Consider the following 20,991-nt stretch of genomic DNA (forward strand, 5'->3'; position numbering starts at 1 on the left):
ATTGTTTATTTTTTTAAAATTGTACTGTGTTTTTAATTCATTTTGTGTATTTTTGTAGTTTTTCTTGCATGTTTTTGGAGTCATTCTGTTTTGTTTTTTGCCTGTTGAGTCATTTTTTCAGCTTTTTTGTTGTTTTCTAAATTTTGTTTTCAGAGTTATTTTGTAGCATTTCGCCATCATTGTGTATGTTTTTGTGTATTTTTGCTGTGGAAATTGCACAAAATTAGTTTGAGGGCCACGTCTGGTATAAGGCATGTTTATTTTAGAGATTAAATAGAAAAGAAAATGTATGGTTAGGGTTGCAGACGATAGTATTTCCATACGGTTCAAATTGTTGTTTGATTAGTTGTTCTCTGAGTTTACCATAGGTGTAAACTGGAACTTAAGTAAAGGATGTTTACTCAACATTTCAACTTGGATGATTGACGAGACTGGTTTATACAATGTGTACACATACTTACATACCCTTCTCAACTCTTTTGGTACTTATGGTAACCAACACATATCTCACAGCTTACAATCAGGCATATTATAGGCCTATAGGTGCTAACAGAACATGTTACTAGTACAATCATTAAAACCAGTCTGATGTACACACACCTTTTCTTTTGTTCTTCCAACCTTGTGGTCCATGACCAATGCCCAATGGAAAAAAAACCCATATGCTTTCAAATATTGATTATTTTACCCTCTTTGTTGCCATTTGTATCTATTTTACGCTAGACAGATTCAGTTTGTTAATGAGGTTTTTTCTACCTAAGGACAAACGGGGGAAAAAATAAATTTTCTTTCTTATTTGTTGTTTCTGGTTTTATTGAATTCAGAGACAAGATACAATTTGCCATTTCTTGGATTTTTGAGTAGTTCAACTACATTTACTTTATATTTAAAGAAATGATAAAACCCAACACAAGGAGCATTTAAATTGGGGAGGGGGGAAAAAAAAGCATGGAAATGATCCGTGATAACATGCGACAGACTTCCTTTGACTTAGTTATGTGATCTGCATCATTAATCTACACAGGGACACACACACACACACACTTGTTTAATTTCAGAGAAGCCAGTGGCGTGGGATCCCTCATCTCTCTGATGTAACAGCAGATTAGATATTGAGAAAACAGGAAATTGACAGACTGCACTGGTCAGGCAACTTCCTCTTCAATTAAACTTTGATATAATCCAAAACAATGAAAGCCTTCCCAAAAACAGCCACACTCTCTCATTTAAAGGAAAGATTTAATCCCCAAGAAGACTCAGAGAGGGATTTGCTGAGTCTCTGCCAAGTTATTTAAACGAGTGATGCCTGGAAGGTTTTGTCCATGCTAATCCACCCCCGTAATACCAAAATCTAATAAATCTGTGGACGCTGCTTGAAAGAAAACAACTTTAGAGGCTAAAATATAAATATATTGCTTTATAAGTGACACAAAGTAAGACATTGACTTGTCTGTTGGTAAAAATGCTTTATCGAGAATGATTTTCCTCCTCGTCAGGACAACGTTAACATCTGCACCACATATGGGAGTAAAGGAACAGGTTAGCCATTTTCAGAGGGAGGTTGCCATGACAACCATATCCTCAAAAGCCACTAGCATGGAGAACCGTAGGGAACATGAGGCGAAGCTATAGTGGGTTATTAGGTCACATCCAAATCAGAGTGCTCAGAAGAGCGTTATGAAGGGGGTGGGGGGTGGGGGGGTCGGTACTGCTACATCTAGCAGAGGAATCCATTTAAACAGGAGGAGATCTAATTAAATACAATCTAATTAGTTTAGGATAGGAAGATTACAGGTATGTTTTAATTCACAATAAAGACAAAGGAAACCGCAAAAAAAAATTTAAATAAAATAAAAATAATCACATTAAAACAGGAGATGCTCGTCTTAAAAAGGTCAGCAAATGGAAAAATGTGGGTTGAATATTATCAGTGAAGCATTGGCTTGGTTGCCAAAGGGTAAAACAATCTCATACAGAGTAGCATCTGTAAACCTCTTTATACAGCAGCACCTCGCACAAACACAAAGCAACAACAAAGGTACATTGGTGTTTGCTGCCAGAAGTTGTAGAAATGCAAATGTGAACATCAGTTTGGTCTTTTTTTTTAATCCTCATATATGTTAAGACACACATGCCAAAGTCAAATCTCTGCACATCCATGTCATAAAATATTCAGGAAACTATAGATAAATCTTTAAATAGATGAGGCATCAAAAGAACATTTTTTTACAGTGGAAGCAAAGACTGAGAATTATCTGATTAGTGACTACTTACACTAGACTTTACTGAGCGAGAATTTACATTATGGGAACCCTAATTACAACTCAAAAAGAAAGCAGAATTTTATGTATATATGTATATATTTTTTTTTTACAATAAACCATTCTGGCAGTAGGATTGTGGGTAGAGCAGGACCTCAGAGAAAACAGTTACATCCTGAATCTTAACTCAGACATGTTGTGAAGCACTTCATGATAGCGTCCCTGTGAAGAAAATAAGGATATAATGAACAGATTGAAGATTAATAAAAAAAAACAGTAAACATCCCCCACCAGATTGGTTGTCATAACTCAACCTTTTCCTAAATGTCCTAAATCTAAGAACTTAGATTGTATACATAAGAAAATATTATCACATCAGGATATAAAATTAGTAACTATCTAAATGGTTTCTAAGAAAAGCAGCCGTCCCCTTTGAAGATACCTCACACAGAATAAAAAAACGACACAAAGGCAATAAAAGCTGTCCCCTTTAACTCGGACGGACGGACCTCAAACCTTTATCCCCCATCCAGACAAAAAAAACAAAATAAATGTAAGTGTCCTAAAAAGGACAATAACTGTGTTAGAATCAAAGCAGCTCTCCATCCATCCTTTGTTATGGGGGTTTGGGTGGGGCTCATCCTGATAAGTGAGCGTGTTTTTGACGGGGAAAGCATCGCACACGCACATTGATGGGGGCTCCCTTTATTTCCTGCAGGTACTAGAGGATGAATGCAACACGAGTGATCGCTATGGCAACCACAGATGGTTGCCTGCTGTTTCCCTGTCTGCTATGTAGCCCACAGTCAAATTTTAATGGAGGAGGTATGAAACCGGTCAAGGTTAAAAGGAGACGTAGAGGCTTAGGAGGTGCTTCCATCAAACGCTATGGAACAGCCTCTCGTTCCACCAAACAACCGCTTGATTTTTTTTCCCTCCAGATATTCTCATGCTCAATGATGCCATTCCTCCATCCATGAAAACTAAATAAATTAAGATGCCTCTTTGAAGGGTTTTCTCCACCATTTGGATGTGTATTTGCGAGCGATGGTAGCCTATAAGAACTGTGGGAAGTGCACGGGCAGCTGATTTCAGATGCTGTGTGTGGAGGCGGAAGGAGGTTGTTGGAAGTAGGTAACAAGGTAAAAACACATTAACGGATCAAGCGCCCTTGCCAGGTGTTTGTTGGGACTAGCCAAGGTTTCAGGACTTCTTGGACCACAGCCAGTGATAGGAAGCAGCCCAGTCTAATGCTTGTTAGTGTCGCCAAGGGTTACGCAGGTCAGAGATCATAAATAGCCAGATGCCCCCATCACAACACAGTAAACATTACAGTGCTAAGAGATCAAATCAAAATTAAATGAAAAATGTATTAGAGTAAGAGGCTTAAGGATAAGAGGCAATAACGTCCAGATGAAAAAATGAGTGAGCACTACAACAACAAAAGAGAAATGCAACTCATGCACAATTAAGATTTACACACTCAACTCACACATTTTTAAAAAAAAAATTTTTTGGTAGGTGAGACGGGGAAGGGTTCTTTGTCTCACATTTGTATTGTTATAGCGATGGTGGGGGGAGGGGAAATCTCGAGGTTGGAGTAGGACGTCTCTCAGCTGTCAGGATGGATATAGGGTTGCCCAACACACAAGATGCTTAACGGGGGGGGGCTGCATGGGAGGTACCGGAATTCTAACTAAATGGGATGTAACTAGATTTAGCTGAGCTGACAAAACAACATCAGAGCTCCCAAATGGTCCAAGGAAAACACTGTGGTCAGACAGAGGCTAAAAACAGTGACTAAGTTGTAACCCCAATTCTAAAGAGCAAATAAAAGAATAAAAACAATGAAAATAGCATTTCTATGTATACAAACGAGTGTTCGTAGGAAAAACAAAGCCAACAGCTTATGAAGGGTTACCACTTAGCCTCATCTTTAATGCAGATCAGCTTGTTTTTATCTAATAAGAAATTTTGCAACGTGTTGCAACCCTTTAAGCTCCAGATAAGCTCATTATAACCAGTGTAAAAGCTTCATCGTTGATGGAATATTTGGGAAAATCTGGCTTTAAGAGTATTATTCCACAAGAAATGATTTTATTTAGATATGATGAACCGATTAAATTATATCTAAGGAGAAATAAGAAAAACAAAGGGGAAAGAAAAACAGAGGCGAAGGCAACAACAAGCTGCCATTTGTTTGACACTCACAGGCCACACTTTGACGTAGTGGGGGATTACAGCCATATGGTCAAAGCAAATAGTGGCGAGAAGTAAATAAAAACATGTTTTCACTGAAGGCTGGCACGTCTCATTTCTGAATGTTTCATTTTTTTTCAGTGTTGTCTTAATGTTAGATAGAATAAGTCAAAGACAGAAAGCTGGTATCAAGGGAAAAGTCTACTAACAACAACTATTTTTTAGCAAGGATGGAGGGACTGAATATGGTAATCAAGGCACTAATAGAAGATTGATATACAAATCACACACAGAGGATGGACTTACCTGGCAAATGGAATGTAAGAGATGCTATACCTGAAAGAAAGATACAAAGAACAAGAATCTATTACTAGAGCTGTGGCCATATTCAAAGCAGACGAGACGATATACGATACGGAACAATATTTTTGCAAAGGAAAAAACACACAAAAAAAGCTGTTTGAAAAATAAATGCTTTTAACTTTGATCGTACTTACATATACCCTGAGTATGACCTTTTCAACATAAAGGAATATATAATATGCTCAACAGAACGCTACAGAACATCATTCCTGCCTGTGGCGATCAAACTGTACATTTCATCACTTTAGAACAACAGCTTCAATGGTCTTTAATTGAATTATGTAGGTTTTCTTTTCTATCTTTTAGTGTTTGTTCTTTTCATTCAATACTCTGGAGCATCTGTAAAAAAAAAAAAATCTATTTCCCTCTGGGATAAACAACGTATATCTGATTCTGATATTAAATAAATGAACATAACACAAATAAGGCAAGGCAAATTTATTTGTATAGCGTATTTCATACTCAAGGCACCTCAATGTGCTTTACATGATAAAACATTCAATTGTTTAAAATCAATAAGAACATTTAAAATCATCATGACATCAACAACATGACCAAAAATCTCTCTCAATCATACGCAGTAGAGAAAAAAAGTGCTTTAACTTTGATTTAAATGTTCACATTACATGCTGACTTCAGCTCTGCTGGCAGTTTGTTCCAATTCTTTGCAGCATAAACAACTAAAAGCAGCATCACCATGTTTACTGTGAGCTCTGGGCTCTACTATCTGACCTGTGTCCATAGATCTGAGAGACCTGCTGGGTTCATTCCTGACTAACATGTCACTGATGTATTCTGGACCAAACCCATGTCACAGATTTATACACCAGCAGCAGACTTTAAAAGTCTATTCTGAGGCTGACTGGGAGCCAGTGTAAAAGACTTTAAAACTGGAGGTAATGTTGTTCTGATCTCTTTGTTTTGGTTAAGACCCGAGCTGCATTGTTCTGAACCAGCTGTAGCTGTTTGATGCTCTTTTGGGGGATTCCTGTCAGAAGACCATTACAATAGTCCAGTCTGCTGGAGATAAAAGCATGGACCAGTTTCTCCTGATCTTTCTGAGTCATTAAACCTTTCACTCTGGAGATGTTCTTTAGGTGGTAGAAGCTGTTTTTGTGATAGATTTGATCTGATGCTGAATGTAAGATCTGAGTCAATCAGAACACCAAGGTTTTTGACTTGGTCTTTAGCTTTTAAAAGATTCGAGACTCAAGATACATGCTGACAGCAGTCCTCTTTTCCTCGTTACTAAAGACAATCACCTCCATCTTGTCATGGTTAGTTGAAGGAAGTTTTCACTCATCCAGCAGTTTACTTTTTCTAAACAGTCACACAACACCTCAATGGGACCATAGTCATCTGGGTTCAGTGATAGATATAGTTGTGACCAATTATTGTGACCAATAAGACCAATTCTTATTTTTATAGTCCAAAAAGTGCCATTTTGGCACTAGTTAAAAATGAAAACCAAATCATGTTATTATGACATTCATCAAAAAAGTATTCCTATCTGTGCATGAACTTTACACAACAAGTCTTTAAAACGTCAAACCAGAACGGTCGACACAGCCCAGATTCAACATATAGACATTTTATTTTTCATTAATATTAGTAGGTTTTCCTTTTTCTGGTAGCAATTCAGACCTTTGGATATTGACTTTGTCTCCTGCAGTTGAAAAGAGACGTTTGCTTGGGACAAATGTAGGAGGAATGGAAAGGTACGCTTCACCAACCCAACATTTATCTATTCATACATACTGTAGGGCGGAATAATAAATGAACCGTTTCATTACATTTCTAAAACACTGAGTGGTCATTTTCAGTTTCAATAATATTGTTGACATTAAGTGTCCTTACACCCTTCCTAAATCTATGAACTAGACTAGAGCATCCAAATTGGCCTGCAGGAGAAAATAAAAATGACAGAAAACATTGCTTATTGTGTAATATACCAAATAAACCAGTTATAGGTATCTCACATTCACCAATTTGATGAAACTTTAGTATTTATTTAAAATATTTTTAGGGGCTTTTATTTTTCCTTTGTTTATATCACATGAATTCAGTCATTTTTAATTGCAAATTGTGGATAGAACTCAACTTTTCCACAAGTCTTGCAATTTTTCACAAACAATTTCACAAAATTCCTCTAAATTACACAAAAATGGGTAAAATCAAGAATTTTCTTAAGTGAATTGAACTGATTATGGCACAATGATAAAATTATTCTTTTTTCCCCCGCCTAAAATCTGCAGCTCACTAGAGGTCAAACTGCACCGTATTTGGCCCCCGGACTAAAATGAGTTTGACATTCCTGAACTAGAGAATTTAGGAACAAAGACCAAAATCTGGACAAACACATGCAATGCACTAACAAAACACAGATGTTTTTAGAGAGGATTAACTTAAATCGTTGTTTTGGCCGAGGAAATAAAAACAAGTTCAGCGTGAGTGAAAGCTAAAAATTCATCCAAAAAAAAAAAGTTGCTGCCAATGCACCACATGTATTTTAGGAATGTGAGGAATTTTGTTGGCAGCTGAATGATTAACTGGAGCCTCAGCCTGTGGGTAGGAACTGTATTTCTGCCTTGTAAGGAAGAGTGGTTACCATAACCCTGGCCTTGAATGGAAAAACTCAAGTCAGTTGAATAACAAATGATCAGAGTGCTTTTATTATGAAATGTCGTCCTGCCTGCTGTGATGCTGAAGTGTGTGAATGTTGGCTGTAGCTCTCTGACCCTCTGAGTGAGTCAGTGACAAATATCTGATCACAGAACCATCTTCACACAAACGCCTGCGTGGGAGAGCTCGCTACCCCCCCACCATTCAATTAGGTTTGAGCAATGGATGTGTGACTTTGCGGTTGCCATGGTGACGCCTTTGAAAAGCAGGCCGAGCGGAAATGAATGTGCTAAATGTTGCACTTCTAAAGCAGTTCTTCTGGGACTTTTAGCCAGCGCACAAAGACGTACGGAAAAACAAAAACTTATGACAATGCAAATCAATTACAGGCAAGGTTGGGGTCAATTATAATCGTGTAATTATAATTAATTACAATTAAGGCATAATTATAATCGTAAATGTAATTTTAGGATTCTGTCGCTGTTGTAATTGTAATTAAATTGGAACTGAGTCCAGATAATTGACTTTGCAATTGTAATTAACATGGAAATTCAATAAAAACTTTCAATTACAAATGAATTAAACAGGTCTATGGTTTACACAAGTAGTTAAATATAAAAATATGTTTACCTGTCAGTGAATTTTCACACACTCACAGGTGGTAATGGTTAGAGGAGTTAGAATTTAATAGAAGTTGTTTTAAATAGGGATGATAAAAGTAACAATAGTGTGAATGTAACTGATGTTTAATACAAATAGTTTATAGTTGTTGCTAAATCCCAACACTTGTCAGTAGTTGGACATAAGACATTATTAAACAAAAAGAAAAAGAAAGAACGACATTGTACATAATCATCACAACACTATATGGATAAAAGTTAGTAAAATTGTAATTGAACTTTCGTAATTGAGAACGTAATTGGGATTTCAGGGGAAAAAAACAAGGTGGTTCTTGTAATAATAATTGAATTGTAATTCAACATGGATAATTTAAAATTTAATTGTAATTGAAAATGTAATTGACTTTAACCCTGATCCCAGGTCTTTGTAGTTAGCGCTCAACCTGTCTGAAAGTCAAACTAATCTATTCAGACTTGCTTTAAACTGATAAAACTATCATATGACTTTTAATGTTACAATGGCTCTTAAAACTTTCATTATTACATGTACTCTTTTCTTTTAATCATCTGCACGTTCATTGTAGAGTGTCGAGTTTTTAAAAAAACTCGACACAGTTATAAAAATAAAGATACAGTATTATCATACTGCTATTATCATAATGATTATTCATTTTATTAATATAATCAATCTGAAGACCTCTGTCAACAATTAGCAGTTTAAACAGGAAGTACAAACCCTTTTGTTAGCTTATAGCAGAAGCTCTTTAATGAAGTGACAGGAAGTTGTCAGAAATAATAGTACCTGATTAGCATGACAAGTGCTAGTAGTCTGTATATTTTACAAAGCTTCAATATTTCATGAAATATTTAAGTTTTATAGCTGAACACCTGCTAACAGATTTTCAAAAGTGTTCGAACAATGTTCTCTGATGGACGCAGACTTCATCTGATTAAGTGTGAACGATGAGCGAGTTGTCAACCGCACTTTAGCTTAGAAAAGGCAGAGACTGCCAGGCAACACTTACCACGTCATTGACAGAAACTGCAGAATGCAGAAGATGATTGCTAATCCATTCTTCTGCCACTGCGAAGTAAAGGAAACAATTGTTACTCGAAGGGCACGACGCAGTAGGAAAACAAAGAAGATCAACTGAAGATGTACATTTGTAACAAACTTACCCAAAACACTGCGCAAAGTGTTAGGATGAGGCAAAGCTGGTGAAAAAGGAAAAGAGGGAGATTTCTCAAAAAATCCATTTTTAATTCTGAATAATTCTTATGTTTTTAGGTAGGAAAGCAAGGCGTGTACAGAACCAGATAACATTGAAAAGGTGCACAAAAGGTCACCTGTGCTAATGATCAAAATAGTAAATGTTTTAATGATCTTTGAATAGTGAAGTACATAACAGCATTCAATCAGGGTGTAAGAAAAACTCGATTCTGTAACATATCCCAATATTTCAATGTGGGATAATCGTATTGATCCAAAAAATGTCCAAATTGATTTTCTAATCCTGTTTAAAAAAAAAAAAAAAAAAAAAAAAAAACATTTAATTGCGCTAACATCTGCATGGCAGGTAAACACCAGGTCACTAGGTGTCAGTGAACCATATCAGACCTTGTCAAACTACCTCACTCCTCAATGCATTTTAGCTTGAAAGTGGATAAAACATACTGGGCACTTTTATATATGTATGTGGTTACTTTTTTAATGTATAATTTAAGAGCTTAACAGAAGTATAATCTGTTGTAAAAGCAAAAGTTAAACTTTTTTGAAAAATGTAATTGACAGTTTGATAAACATATCACTTGTTTTTGATATTGCTACTTGAATTACAGTTAGTTACCATTTACTTGTTCTCACAAGTTAAAAAAATGAAATAAATTGTATTTCAGACCATTTTGTACTTGTATAGGAGAAATTTAATTTCAAAATTTAATTTAATTATTGATATTGCGATATATATCGTATTGTTTAGTATCAGGATGGACCGTATTGTGACATGCAAATCGAATGACATCATCGACTCATGGCAATGCACACCCCTAGCACTCAGAGGTTTTTAGTAGGGGTGGGTATTGCCTGGCATCTGACGATACAATTCGTATCCCGATACATAGGTCACGATACGATACAATATATCCCGATATTAAAAGTATAGGGCGATTATTGCGATTTTTTTTTTTTTTTTTTTTAAATACATGACTTAAGTAACAACTGTAAATGTGTACACCTTCATGAGAACATTATGTATGAAATATTTTATATTGGCATATTTTACACTCAAAACATTTCCTTTAACATGCCATGTGTCAAGAACTTAAAATAAAAAATAACATACAATCTGCCTGTGGCTTTTAAATCAACTTTGACTTTAGTGCAACTTAACTGAGGTATATGCCTAGAACAACAAGTAAATGCAGAAAGTTTGTACTTTCTTTTTAGATTTTATTAAAAAAAACACAAGCTGGTTAACATGCCCAGATTTCAGTGCACTTCTTTGTGCAGTTACAAAGTCTCCTGCAGTGGAAAAGACCTTCCTGGTTAAAAAAAGATAAAAAATAATAATAAAAAATCAATAAGGATACATTTTGAATCAATCCAAGAATAAGTAATATCTCGATATATCGCCGAATCTATTTGTTCCCCAACACCCCTAGTTTTTAGAATCACTCTATGCTAACACTGATAGCATGACTTTGCTTTTCTGGCACTTTGAAAACCAATTTGCAAATATATCCCACATGTTTTTATGATTTAACAACTATGGTGAAGCATTTGCTGCAATAAGGAGTTAATAACTGACTAACAGAGTGTTGTATCTGCCCAAACTGCTTTAGTTGATAAGACTATCATACAGAGAGGATCAGATCTTTAAATGCACAAGAGAAAAGCCTTATAAAAATACATCAACCAGATTATGAGAACAAACAACTACCGTAATATTTAGCTTGTGTAGCTAAACAAAAAGAAAAGAAAAAGAATCTTAATTTAGGATTGACAAGTTATTACCAGCATAACGATGGTGGCTATCAGTCTTGTTGGTTCAAACATGCGCTTCAGCTGATTCAGAGGTCCCATTAGGAAACAGGTGCTTTAAAAGAACCAAACACAGCATTGGCAAGATTGCTATAAAAGCGTTACACAAACTATTAAGTACTGGATTATGTGTTATCCTTCTCTAAGGCTAACACTGTCACACTACAATGTCCTATAGACAGTATTAGACAAATATATCAAAGCACAGACATACGCACACTAGATTTAGATGGAAAATAAGGGATTATTTTATAGACCAGAAAAGAGGGGTGAACTTGAAGTTTTAATTCTAATCTAAACTTCAATAACTAGTTAAAATCACAGAGTAATTAATAATTAGAGCCAGGATGAAGGCAGATTTAGAGTCTCCAACATGATGCCTGTGTTACGTCAGTGGACTGAACAGGACAAAGGCTTTTCCCGCTGACGAGGCACGCAGCTCTGCTGAGCCGAGTGGGTAGAGGGAGTCTGTGGAACGTCACATCTGTTAGATGAGCCACAACAAGGGTAGCCTGCTTTGACGCACGCTCATTCGCCTGGTGGTGCGCTGTGAGGGACGAACTCTTATTTTCCACCAAAACCACTCAATGAGACAGAGACGATGTTTACGCACATGCTGGCGCCAGAGGATCTAACAGAGCTAAACGCCTCCATCCAAACAGCATAAATAGATAAAACTAGTATAGAATTTAAATCACACCCACACACACAAAAAAAATCAAACTGAAACACAATTATTAGAATATACCCTATATATTACAACTTAATTCATATCTACACTCAACCAAGTTTCTTAACTGTGGCTGAAACAATTGCACAACAGCTTTCCAATAAGTAGATAAATCTCCTGAGAATATGTTTAATTTATTTCACTGGCTAGTCAGTTTGCACATTGAGGGAGGTCATCTACAGTAGTTTGTTTGGCATGGCCTAAACCTCAAGGAAATCTGATTTCTGGTATTAAAGTAGAGGCAGACTAAGTATAAAAACACCTCCAAACATTCATGGACAGAAAAAGCTAAACGATCCTTTTCAAAGTAGACTCAGGATTACTGATGGTTATAAAATCTACCTACGCACCAGACATTGAAAAGGAGAAATTATGTGCAATGTCATAATTAAACATCCTAAGATGAGAAGTTATTTACTCTAAATAGGAGCCTCGCAATGTTGAGACATTTCTACCTACTGTACGTATGTATGTTTAAGTAAAAAGGTTTGATTTATTTTTGAAAGGTAGTTTTTCCCCATGAGAAAAAGAGGAGAAAGTATTATGAGACCATTATTAAATATTGGTTTAATATTTGCAGTGTGCTTATTTAGAAGAACAAGTGACGAAAAGCTGTATTAATGCATGAGACCAACTTTTACTCAATGAAAACTCCAATTTTGCTATATTGTTGGTACACATGCCATTAATAATTAAGTTATATCAGCACAGTGGGTTATTACAACTTTAATTTCAAATACATTACAGCTTGTAGTTGTTAATCTTGGTGAAACATTTGGTAATCAGCTGGTAAAAGCTGTTTAAATGTCATCAAAGAGATGAAAGTTCATCATGTGAGAGTGAGTAGTGGGCGTCAACCACTTAAAGGTGCAATATGTCATTTCTGCCACCACCAGGTGGCATTACTAAGTAAAACAACACTTCCGCCATATCCGGTCTTGACTACTGAATGTACAGGTGACATTATTCTCCACTACTCCTCGCAAATATTGTCGGTGGGCCCATGCCGTCCGATGTATATTGTCAGCTTTACATGTGTGATGCGTTCATGAGTGAAGATGTTTAAGCAGTTGTTTGTAAGTTGTAAACCTCACGGGTAGCGCACCGTTTATCTGTTTGATAGATGTTTGTTACCAGAGATGGCTTAGTTCATGGACTGCTCTGCTGTAAATAGGCTTATACTCACTCAACCGGTGGAAAATAGGTACTACAGGTTGGCCGGGCCGGCAATATTTATTAATGTATATATAACTATGTAGTCTCAAAAAAAAATTAAAAATTGCATATGCATGACAGCTAAGGACATGTTTCTTAACACCCACATTTTTATTTTAGGTATTTGAGACATATTTAAAAGTAGAAAATCTACATATTGCACCTTTAACATCAGTTCTGCTCTGAACACAGCAGCAATCTAATGGCATTTATAGTCCACTGCCCACACAGAGAGACTTACCTGGAAATAGCTGCGATGTTTCCTAACGTGTAGAAGACTCCAAAGAGTCTGGTGCCATTTGGAAGGAACAGCAGAGCTGTGCCCTGGTAAAGAAATACATATTTTGAGTTAGCGACGCAGAATAAAGTAGCAACACCTCAGTTATAGCAGAACAAAACACAGTAAAAAGGGCCTTTCAGAGCAGACAACTCTGATTTACTGACATTTACAACTCTGGTGTCTGTTTCAGTCAAGCACTGTTGGCTCCCTCTAGAGCTAAAGAACTATAAATCTGAGCTTGAGTGAGGCTGCTGTATAAACCAAATACTTTATTTAAAAAAAAACAACTACCCAATGTAAAACAAAACTAATTGACTTGTTAAATCTTTATTCAAACGCAAATGAAATGAGCGTTCACTTTATTTAAGATTATGTACATACAATGATGTAAATATGTCCCTATTTAGTGAGAATACTATTTAGTATTCTATTAGTGAGAATAATAAAATAAGATCTGAAATAAAGGGTGGTAAACCAGGTGCGTCACTAGTTCCTTTGGTGGTGCCGTTTCCTCATCTGCTGTGGGGAATTCACTAACATTGCGGCACTTAGTGCTGCGCGTATAGACGTGGTTGAGACCACCCTACCTAAATGAACATTTTGCTCGTTCAAAGTGAAGAGGTGAGTGCACTGAAGCACAAATGACATTTGAAGCAGTTAAATTGGAGGCGGGTGGACTTCTGTCTGCTGCACAAACATTCAATAATGCAGAAAACAAAATAAACAACTAAAAGTGCTATTTAATAAACTTTAAAACCTAATGTTATTTCTCCCTTTAATTTAATGTGGCTCAGGCTGCTCAGTCAGTTCCTGTAACTTTGCTGTTATCAGTGCATGGAAAATGGGCAGCTTTGGACACGAATCGTCCTATTGATGCCATTGATCTGAGTTATTGAGCATAAATTACGCAGCTGATCACATGATTCTGGCTTGATGCTCCTTGCCATCAACGCGACACGAGTTTGAGTCAAAACATGGACAGGAAGACACAGGGGCTCACTGGAGCTGTGAATCCGGAGCAACATCCATGGAGCTCCGTGCACAGTATCCGTTCTGCACCGCAGAGTGGCGTTAATATTGACTATTGTTTTATTTCAATTATTTTCTTATACTAGCTAGGTTCACTGGAGCCTTTCTTTCACCTAGTAATACACATATATGCAGAAAAATATAAAAAATACAACAATGCAAAAATAAGTTAAATGAATACACAAAACATAAAATACAGAATAGAATACTGTAAACAGTGCAAAGTGACCAGGGTTCAGTTAGATAGCAATGTAAACTAGTTTTAAAATGATTATTGAATGTACAGAATATAAAAATATAGACAAATGTAGTGTTCAGAGGTGTCACAAGTGCAATGTGCAGATTTATGTTTTTTAACTGAGGAGAGTGGAGTTAACAATCAGGACAGCATGAAGAAAGAAGTTCTTCCTGAGTCTTTCTGTGTTCGCCCTGATGTGTCGGATGCGTCTGCCAGTGGGTAAAAACACCCATGATCCTCTTTGCACTGGCTGTACTCTTCCTTGTAAAGATGTCCTGGAGGGTGGAGAGTGTTTGAACCCATGGTGCACTCTGTTGACTTTAGCACCCTCTGCAGGGCTCTCCGGTCACGTACAGTGCTGTTACCGTACCACTGGGTGATGTTTCTAGTCAGCACACTCTCCACCACTCCGGAATAAAAACTCTTCAGGACCCTCACAGAGACTTTGAATTTCCTCAGTTGCTTTGCACTTTTCACCTGACCGTCTATGTGGGTTGTCCATGTTAAATCCTCTGAGATGTGCACCCCCAGGTACTTGAAGCTGCACACCCTGTCCACCGGCATCTCGTCAATTCTCAGTGGGGTGTAAACCCATGTGCTGTGCTCTTTTGAAGTCTACAATCACCTCTTTGGTTTTGCTGACGTTCAGGAGCAGGTTGTTGTCCTAGCACCACTGCAACAGGTTTCTAACCACCCTGTATACGCCTGCTCATTATTGTTGCTGATGCGACCAACAACCACTGCATCATCTGCAAATTTTACAATGATGTTGGAGCTGCGCGTGACCACACAGGCATGTGTATACAGGGTGAAAAGCAGGGGGCCGAGAACACAGTCCTGTGGTGCTCCGGTGTTGAGGGTGCAGGGACTGGAGGTGTGTGTTTTCCCACTCTAACCACCTGGGATCTGTTTGTTAGGAAGTCCAGGATCCAAGCAGATTAAGTCCAAGGTTGATCAGCTTGAAATAGAGATTTTGTGGAGACTATGGTGTTGAAAGCTGAACTAAAATCAATGAACAGCAGTTTCACATAGTCCCCCTTCCTTCTGTCTAGATGGGTAAGGGTGGTGTGTAATACCTGGGAGACAGCATCACCTGTGGATCTATTACACAGTCACTGCAAACAGTTCCTTGTTTGATGAATTCCATTCATCCATTGCTTCCCTTGTGAGATCCGCCTACTTTACATATTCATTAGAGGGAAATGGAACTTAATAGATTGTGGGCGCATTGTGACGCGCAGAAGACGCACAATTCGGATTTCCTGAGGTTTGTAGCCCTTATAAGGGCGTGTAGTGACTTTTGCACATGTTTTAATACCCCTGAACCTTTAGTGAATCCTACCCTAAATGTGTAGTTTTGTGTTACTGTAGGTGCAGCATTCAAACACAAATATGGGGTGATTAAAAATGTTGCTGTGGTGTTGGTCAGTATGTGTGTGTGTGTGTGTGTGTGTGTGTGTGTGTGTGTGTGTGTGTGTGTGTGTGTGTGTGTGTGTGTGTGTGTGCAGCTTTGTGAGCTGTGTTATGCTTCGGGCATAAAAAAATATTCCAGATACAAATGCCTTTTCATACTCACGAGTAGCGAGCATAGGATGCCACAAGCAAAGCATATGACAAAGCCCTTTATCCTGGTGCTGTAGCTGAGGGTGCTTGCATCAAGGACCTGGTTAGAAGAATGGAAAAAGACAAAGCTAAAGACACGCAGACAGAGACAGACTGAACCTCACTGACTACAGTATAATAATTTACACAAAATATTGACACTAGAAGTGATTGATCAAGACACAGAACATACAAAGTCGAGAATGGTGCTTCATTAAAAAGGCAACGCTGGGTTAATGAACGACTAGTCGCCATTCTTTACAGATGTCTGTATGTGATGTAATATATGTATGCAATGATACTGTATTGTTACATAATAAAAATATACAATATTAGTATTTAATATCTATTGTGAAAATCAAAAGGACATTGTGAGGCTTTTTTAGAAAAAAAAAAACAAAACATGTTTCTTACATAATGTTGTACATTGCTGCAAAAACCACTGTTTAGTTATCCACCTAATTACTAGAGGCACTAGTGAAAATAAGATTATAAACAGAGCTGCACGATTTACCGAACTTTAATCGTGATCACGATTTTGGTTGCCACGATTAAATTAACCTGATCGTCTGCATTATTTACATTTAATATACAGGCTCTGCACTCTGTAATAGTGTATTTATTTAGTTAGCCATTGGTACATTTCAAATTATTTGGCTCATTTTATATTATAATTACATTTTAAAGCTTTATTTTGCACTGTAAACTGTACATATATATATATATATACACATACAGAGAATTTTGATTATCATTTTGGCCATAATCGTGCAGCCCTACTGCACAGGCGCATATACATGACCAATAGGCACTAAATCAAACCCCATAACGCACCCCTAATAGACTGCATGGTCACGATTTAGAAAATGAGTAATGGGAAATGGAGGAAAGTTATGACACATTTTAACGTCAAACATTTCCAGAAAAAGGAGTAGACTGTACAATCAAAATATTTTATATCACAAAGCTAAACAAACAACCTGCTGTGACATGTGAGAACAGTTAATCCTGTAGTAACAAGAAACTCTGACATATGACTTTGTGTGTTGATTAAATAAAGAAATTAAACAATATACATTACAATGTATCATTGTTGTACTCTTCTATATTAAATATAGAAATAAAACCTTATAATACTTGATACAATTTGTTAATACATTTCAAAAGAATCTCTTATTTATTTATTTATTTTTTTACCAATAATCTGGTAATAAAGTCATAACTAATGCAAGCTACAAAAAATAATCTGTATTTTGTACAACCACTTAGGAGCAAAATTCTACTGTATTTGAAATGGAGGAAAACAGAAGAGAATGTTCCAATTAAAAAGTCATTTCATTCACTGTTGAGATATTTTTTACTTTTAGTTTTTTAAGAACTAACATTCAGTTCAGTTCAAATTAAGGTAAAACATGCACATTATCAATAATCCCTCTATTCTGCTCCTCATGTGAAAAAAAACTGTAGCACCAGCCCAGTAAAAAAAAAAAAAAAAAAAAAACACCCGTAATGATGATGATTCAATTAGTATTTGGGCCATTTTTAACATTAAACACAGGCTATTGTATCATCTATTAACAGTAAACAAGTTTAACCTATATCAGATCCTGTTGTGAAAGATTAGAAGCAGAAGTTGATGTTATGTGTAAAAACTAAGTCCAAAAGAGAGTCGATGTAACCCTTAGTTCTTTATGGTTATCGGATGGACCAGATACTAGGTTCTCAAGAGTTACCATAGAAACACCAACAAATTACAAAATTGAAATGGCTATGACGACTTCATGATATATCGCGATTTTTTGGGTGCCGTTTTTAAAATCAATTTTTTTTTTACGATGCTTCCCATATGTTGCAATGGTTACATGTTGCACTTTATTTTATGATGGCACTGTGTAACACTGCGTTTTCTTTTTTTCAGTGAAAATGTGAAAGAACACCAATAATAAATCATAAATAGGATGTTTTGAAGCAAATAGTTTTGACTCAATTTGTCCTCTGAATGATCAATATCTTCTGATGAACATATACAGCAACTTGATTTTTCATCTCTACGTTGAATTTTGATATTAACGGGGTAGAATATCGCAATATATCGTGACCCAAGGATCGTGATATGTATCGTATTGCAACATCCTTGCCAATACTCATCCCTAGAAATGGCTGGAGGCAGAAATGAGCAATTTGTTTTATAAAATACATTTTACAACTATACAGCTGGCATCTCTAAGAGTTACATTTGATTTATTTATTTTTTTTGTATCATTTGAAGGAAAAAACCTCAACAAAAGCAACTAAGTTTTTGTTTTGTTTTTAGCTCAGTTTGGAAAATGTCTAAGTGTGAATAATAAATTGAAATAATGAAACTTCAAAATAAAACAAGTGAATTCAACTGAGAGAAATAAGGCACGTTTTCTCAACTGGGTTACATTTGCTTCTAGAAAATACATTTTTTTAAAAATCTAACAAACTTAATTTCTTTATCTTGTTTCCTAAACCAGGGATTCTCTACTGGTGGGTCGCGGACCTATACTGAGTGGGTAGCGAACAGCTGGTCAAAAATAAATAAATACTTACAGTCTCTCATGTTGGACTTGTCTTTTATTTTGAAAGAGACCTTTCTTTTGACAGGCATGCTGTGAAGTGCATGTTGCACAGAAAAATATATAGATTTATGTTTTAAAAAAGAGAATGTGTGTTTTCAACAGCAGTTTTAGAAAAATGTGGGTTGCAATTTAATGGCCGTGGAAAAATGTGGGTCCCAGGGTGAGACCAGTTGAGAACCACTGTCCTAAACAAATTGGTGAGCCTCAAACCGGAAGTACTAACCACAGAGAGAGAAAGAGAAACAAAAAAACATTTGGCACAACATACATTAATACCTTAAATAGTTTCATATACAGGATTTTCCTTTCATTTAATTATCAATGTTAGCTCAGGGGCCTTGTTGGACCCAGTGACGTGATGGATTTAGCCCGCTGGCCACATGCTTAACACCACACCGAGGACCAGCAGTAGTCCAGTATGATGACCAAACTGTACACCGAGTAAAAGACACTCCCTTACCTCATTTCCTCCTCAATGTGGAAGCGTGTAAAGAGTTTAAATGAACAAAGTTAGTCTTAAAATGTGAACAGTTAGAAACAAACAAGCACACGGTTGGTGAACATTCAGAAACAGTAGCTAACATTAAACATGGCAGAAGGTTAATATTAGAAATGAGAAGGCAGAATGTCATCGCCTGAGTAGTCGGAGAAGCTAAAGGTTACAATCCGTCAGAGACGCAGTCAGAAAGCACAACCACCACCACCATAACAACCAGGAACACGCAAAAGTGACTGCGGTCAAGCCAGCAGTGGTTCGCGTTTTCCTGGTCAAATCAGCCGCACGTTGTTTACTTGTGCGCGAATATACTAACACTTACGGTAATCACAATGAGACCGCCCTGCAGAGCTGCTGGAAGAGAGAGAAAAAACATTTAAGTATATTTCACCCAACTTTGACATAAAATAAAAAAACTTTTTTCCATAAGTAGTCCATGATTCATATTTTGATTAACTTAGCACTTCATAGGCGACTTGCATGAATAATATTGAGTACTTTTACTGTGTACTTTTTGAGTAATCCTCTGTCAAAATCATATACAGATCACGAATTATCTTTTTATTCCATGTCAAAGTTAAGTGAAAAATCCAGAATTCGTTTTTGATTTTATGTCAAAGTTGGGCAAAACATTCTTAAATGTGTTTTTCTCTCCCAGCAGCTCTTTAGGCCGGTCACATTGTGATTACCGTAAGTGTTAGTATAATCGCGCACAAGAAAACAACGTGCGGTTGATTTGACCAGGAAAACGAGAACCACGGCTGGCTTGACCGCAGTTATAAACTGAACGATTCCCAGTGTGGGACACCAGTGTATATAGTGTTGTCAGCATTAGCCATAGAGTCACTGTGACTGCGCTACTACTGCTACTACCTGTGTGAGACCCCGCTCCTCGTTATCCTCCTGACCGCTCAGCACACGACGAAGCTTGTCCATGACAACACGATGCACAAGTTGAAACGATAAATCGTGAAATGTTAAACTTATCTAACACCGACTGAACATTTCTCGAAGAGACGGGAAGTGAAGCTGAAGTTGAAAAGTGACTTATTTCCTGTCTAGATGGCGCTGTTTCTCCTGGTCTTCTTCTTCTGGGTTTTTTTTTTTTTTTTTTTTTTTTTTTTTTTGGCAGCTTACGATCAATTTTTTGAATTTTATAAAATTTATAATTTTATATAAATACATAAGAATGCTGCTCAAATGAGTATTTATTTTAAAACAAATATATGTACTTTCTACTTCTTACATTTAAAAACAAAAAACAAAACGCTTGTCACGTTTAAGAGTTTCAAAGATGACGTCATGGCATAAAAAGACGCAAACCAACAACCGTGACTCAGAAAAAAAAAAAAAACGTAACTCATTTTTAACTTTAAAAATGTTAAACTCAAAGCTGAAAGTTGGATTTTAGTCAGTATTTGTTAAGCTCATTAAAATCTAAATTGATCTTCTTCAGAAAGGGCCTCGCTACTGCCACCTTCTGGAGTTTAGCGCTCATAATGCAGGGTTTTTATAATCTCCATGTCAGTTCAATCCTTAAAAAAAACAACTACAAAAAACAGATGCCTTCTTTGTTTCTCAGTTTCACCACATGCTAGTATGTCTTCTTTCCCAACTATGTGATAGATTCTCTCCTTAATAATAATAATTAAAAAAAAACCTGACTACTATTCCACGTCTTACTATTCTTAAA

At 36.5% G+C, this 20,991-nt stretch overlaps 1 protein-coding gene across 1 annotated transcript; it reads right to left on the reverse strand.

Annotated features, from left to right (window-relative positions):
• Positions 1 to 240: 240 nt before the first annotated feature.
• sft2d1 (SFT2 domain containing 1) lies at positions 241 to 20,385 on the reverse strand. The gene is made up of 8 exons (XM_028468779.1): positions 20,172 to 20,385; positions 16,174 to 16,260; positions 13,292 to 13,374; positions 11,079 to 11,160; positions 9,245 to 9,280; positions 9,091 to 9,149; positions 4,767 to 4,796; positions 241 to 2,483 (listed from the first exon to the last, which is right to left on the reverse strand). Exons 1-8 carry the CDS (start codon positions 20,232 to 20,234, stop codon positions 2,444 to 2,446), a joined length of 480 nt encoding a protein of 159 aa, XP_028324580.1. The 5' UTR covers positions 20,235 to 20,385; the 3' UTR covers positions 241 to 2,443.
• Between the last annotated feature and the right edge of the window lie 606 nt (positions 20,386 to 20,991).

This window comes from Gouania willdenowi, chromosome 15, assembly GCF_900634775.1.
Source record: "Gouania willdenowi chromosome 15, fGouWil2.1, whole genome shotgun sequence".
NCBI classification, from domain to species: Eukaryota; Metazoa; Chordata; class Actinopteri; order Blenniiformes; family Gobiesocidae; genus Gouania; species Gouania willdenowi.